Source organism: Enhydra lutris, unplaced genomic scaffold, assembly GCF_002288905.1.
Source record: "Enhydra lutris kenyoni isolate GAN:26980312 unplaced genomic scaffold, ASM228890v2 scaffoldscaffold22, whole genome shotgun sequence".
NCBI classification, from domain to species: domain Eukaryota; kingdom Metazoa; phylum Chordata; class Mammalia; order Carnivora; family Mustelidae; genus Enhydra; species Enhydra lutris.
This window is the reverse complement of record NW_019154106.1, coordinates 13,783,389-13,786,750: the sequence shown is the minus strand read 5'-3', so window position 1 is coordinate 13,786,750 and position 3,362 is coordinate 13,783,389. Positions and strand designations below refer to the sequence as shown.

Here is a 3,362-nt window from a genome sequence, read left to right as displayed (position 1 = left end):
TAAACAGCAATAGATCCTGGGTATTTGTTTAAGTAAAATACAACACACTATTAATTGAATGTTAAAATTTACAAAAATAACAATTTGTTTAGATGTGTATTTTACCAGCATTCACAGACAATTTGACTTTCTTTTTTTTTAAGATTTTTGTTTATTTATTTATTTGAGAGAGAGAGAGAGAGAGAGAGACAGTGAGAGATAGCAAGAGAGCACAAGCAAGGAGGAGAGGTAGAAGGTTGAAGAACAACATCTCGTAATAGAAAAGTTGCAATAATTATATGGAATAACAGAGAATCAATAAATATGAAAATGTTACCTTGTAGAAAACATTGAAGAGAAATAAACTCTTGGGTAGAAAAGAAGCTTTGAAATACAACTGAGAAATATGTGTCCAGGGGTGAGTGACTAATTACAGTTCTGTGGCTTTTCCTTTTTCATTGAAAGTAACATGTACATATGGGATCACGAATTTTGTTCAGACCCTGCCTGCTCTGACATCACATTGTACTAGTAGTTATGAGTATGCTGGAGCAGGTGCACAAAGGATGAACAAGTTCTCTTCTTGTACAATCATATGAGACCAACTTCAACTTAGAATACATTCTTTCTTTCCTCTGTTGCATTAGCAATTTCATTTTCTTATATTATAGCACTTAACAAATTGTATTGATTCTTCTCTTTAAAGTTTCATGAACTCTACAAAACTATACAATCCTAGAGCTCCTTGGGGAATCTTTGGTAATGGAGCAGTACTTGGCTTATAGATACTCTGTAAACATTTCATCAACTCTGCTTATGCTTTGTAGCTGCAAAGTCACCTGAAATGTTAACATCTTCAAAATTAACTTGTCTTTTGAATTCTTTAGCATCAAAATATTTACAAATAAGTCACAATGTTGAATTCTAAAATTAGATATATAGTACCTAATTGTAGCAAAGGGCAACTTTTGTGGATAAAATTAACATTACGCTACCAAAAAAAAAAAAAAAAATCTGTCCCATCCTGAAAATAGGTTAACAGGCAAAGATGAAGGAAAGCATGAAAACCGCAGAGACTAGGAGTCTGTGATGTCACAGATAAACTCCACAGAGTCACGATTTCTTTTGAGGCAAGCCATGTGTTTTTGTAAGAGACATCCATTGCCTGCTTCAGGAGTTAATATCTAAAAACTAATTGGAAATTTTTGTGTACTGTTATGGCAGAAGGAAGAAAGTGTCTTATTAAAAATGATTCTTATAAGCAGGGAGGAATAAATGGACATCAGGCATGGACATGGAGCTGTTATCTTGACATTTTTCTACCAGAGGTGACAGCAAGTCTCAATCAGCAGTTGTGGTCACATTGCTCTAGACCATGCAGTGGAAACCACTGCATAGCAAATGCTACAGAATCACAAACTACTAAAAGATAGCTCATAACAGTCAACGCGGGTATTGACAAATGTGTGAGTGTGTGTGTGTGTGTGTGTGTGTGTGTGTGTGCATATATAGCCATACATTGCTTTGTAGATGCAGAGAAATTTTCCGCAAACATAAGAAACTGTTAATAATAGCAACCTTAAAAGGAGACAGTGGAAGATCAGGGTGGGAGAAGAAAAAGGGAAAAATCTTTTACTTTGGACTCTTCTATAGAGATTAAATATTTTACTATAAAAATGTATAATTTTTATAGTGTAAAAGTAACAAACGATGTAAAAGTGTTTAAGAGAAATTATCCACTATACCTACATATCTGACCTCCAACCCTTTGCACACTCGATGCACACTCACACATCACCTGTAAAACTATAAATCTCCTGTACCTATGTCTTGAATGTTTTGTCATTAGATTTTAGCTTTTCATTATAGATTTAAAATAACTTTACTGTTAATGCAGTTAAAGTTGGATCCAGTTCTTATGAATAGCTTTTATTTAATTTATAAAGAAAGATACATTGTAATTTTACTTCAAAAATACATTTTTTCTGATCAGTTTCCAAAAAGCTTGTTTCACATTCTTGTTCCTCAGACTATAAATGATGGGGTTCAACATAGGGCTTATAAAAGTGTAGAAAACATCAATAACTTTAGACTGCTCCACTGACTTGTCCGTGGGAGGTCTAACATACATGCAGAACAGTGTCGCATAAAATACAGTCACTGCCACCAGATGGGACCCACAGGTGGAAAAAGCTTTGTGCCTGCCTTCAGTAGACTGCATCCTCAGGATGGCGATGAGTATGAAGATATAGGAGATGAGGATTATAAGGAGGGAGTTGGAGAGGTTAAATCCTGCTACCACAAACATGGATGTCTCCTTAATGAAAGTGTCAGAGCAGGAGAGCTGGATAAGAGGAGGGTCAGCACAGTAGAAGTGATTAATAATATTGGAGTCACAGAAGGTCAAGCGGTAGGTCCACATGGTTTCTATCAGGCCACTAAGGAACCCATAGACATATGGACCAACAATCAGGCGAATACATACCCCTCTGGACATCTTGCTGCTGTAAAGCAAAGGGTTACAGATGGCCATGTATCTATCATAAGCCATTATGGCTAGCATGTAATATTCAGTAATAACCATGGCAATGAAGAAATAACACTGGACTAAACAAGCAGCATAGGAAATGGTTTTCTTCTCTGATAAGAAGTTCACCAACATCTTGGGAGTCACATTTGTGGAATAGCACAAATCCAAGCAAGACAAACTGGCAAGAAAGTAGTACATGGGGGTATGGAGGCATAAATCAATCCTGATCAATACCAACATCCCAAGGTTCCCCCCCACAGTGATCAAATAGATCACCAGAAACAGCACAAAGAGGACAGGCTGAAGCTCTGGACGATCTGTTAACCCCAAGAGAACAAATTCTGTCACCAGGGTGGAATTTCCTCTGACCATTTTCTTAGCTGCCAGCGTGTTCACTTAGATGAACAAAATAAAGTAAGAAGTGAGTGAGAAATCCATTATATATTTCTCTCTTTCTCTCATCTCCATTCTCACACTCTCCATCATCCTTACACAAAACTAGTATCAGTGTCTGCAGTTGGAAGAGCTGAGAATTTTAAAAGAAGGCCAGAGCCCTTATGAGCTGGGTGTGTAATGTGCAGATGATTCCCAAGACAACAGACCCTGTGACACAATATGTTCTGGAATGGAGGGCCTTATGACAAAAAAAGTTTGTCTACAAAAGGATTAAATGACCAGTTGTCACTTAACGGTTCACTATAAAATCATAGCCTTCATCACTGATCCTGGGAATGGTGCCAGACAAAATGGTGACATGTGTTTGAAAACACTCAACAGTCAACAGTGTTTGCATATTAAGAAGCTTAACTCAAGACTTGCACCCCCTGCTGGCTGTATTAAAGAGCCCCAAATT

At 37.0% G+C, this 3,362-nt stretch overlaps 1 protein-coding gene across 1 annotated transcript; it reads right to left on the bottom strand.

Moving 5' to 3' along the window:
* Window positions 1–1,942: 1,942 nt before the first annotated feature.
* On the bottom strand, window positions 1,943–2,890 carry LOC111149993 (olfactory receptor 1030). Its single transcript, XM_022507294.1, has one exon. It carries the CDS (start codon window positions 2,879–2,881, stop codon window positions 1,943–1,945), a length of 939 nt encoding a protein of 312 aa, XP_022363002.1. The 5' UTR covers window positions 2,882–2,890.
* Between the last annotated feature and the right edge of the window lie 472 nt (window positions 2,891–3,362).

Coding starts and splice junctions, on each gene's coding strand:
- LOC111149993 (XM_022507294.1), bottom strand. CDS start 2,881: ATGGTCAGAGGAAATTCCACCCTGGTGACAGAATTTGTTCTCTTGGGG.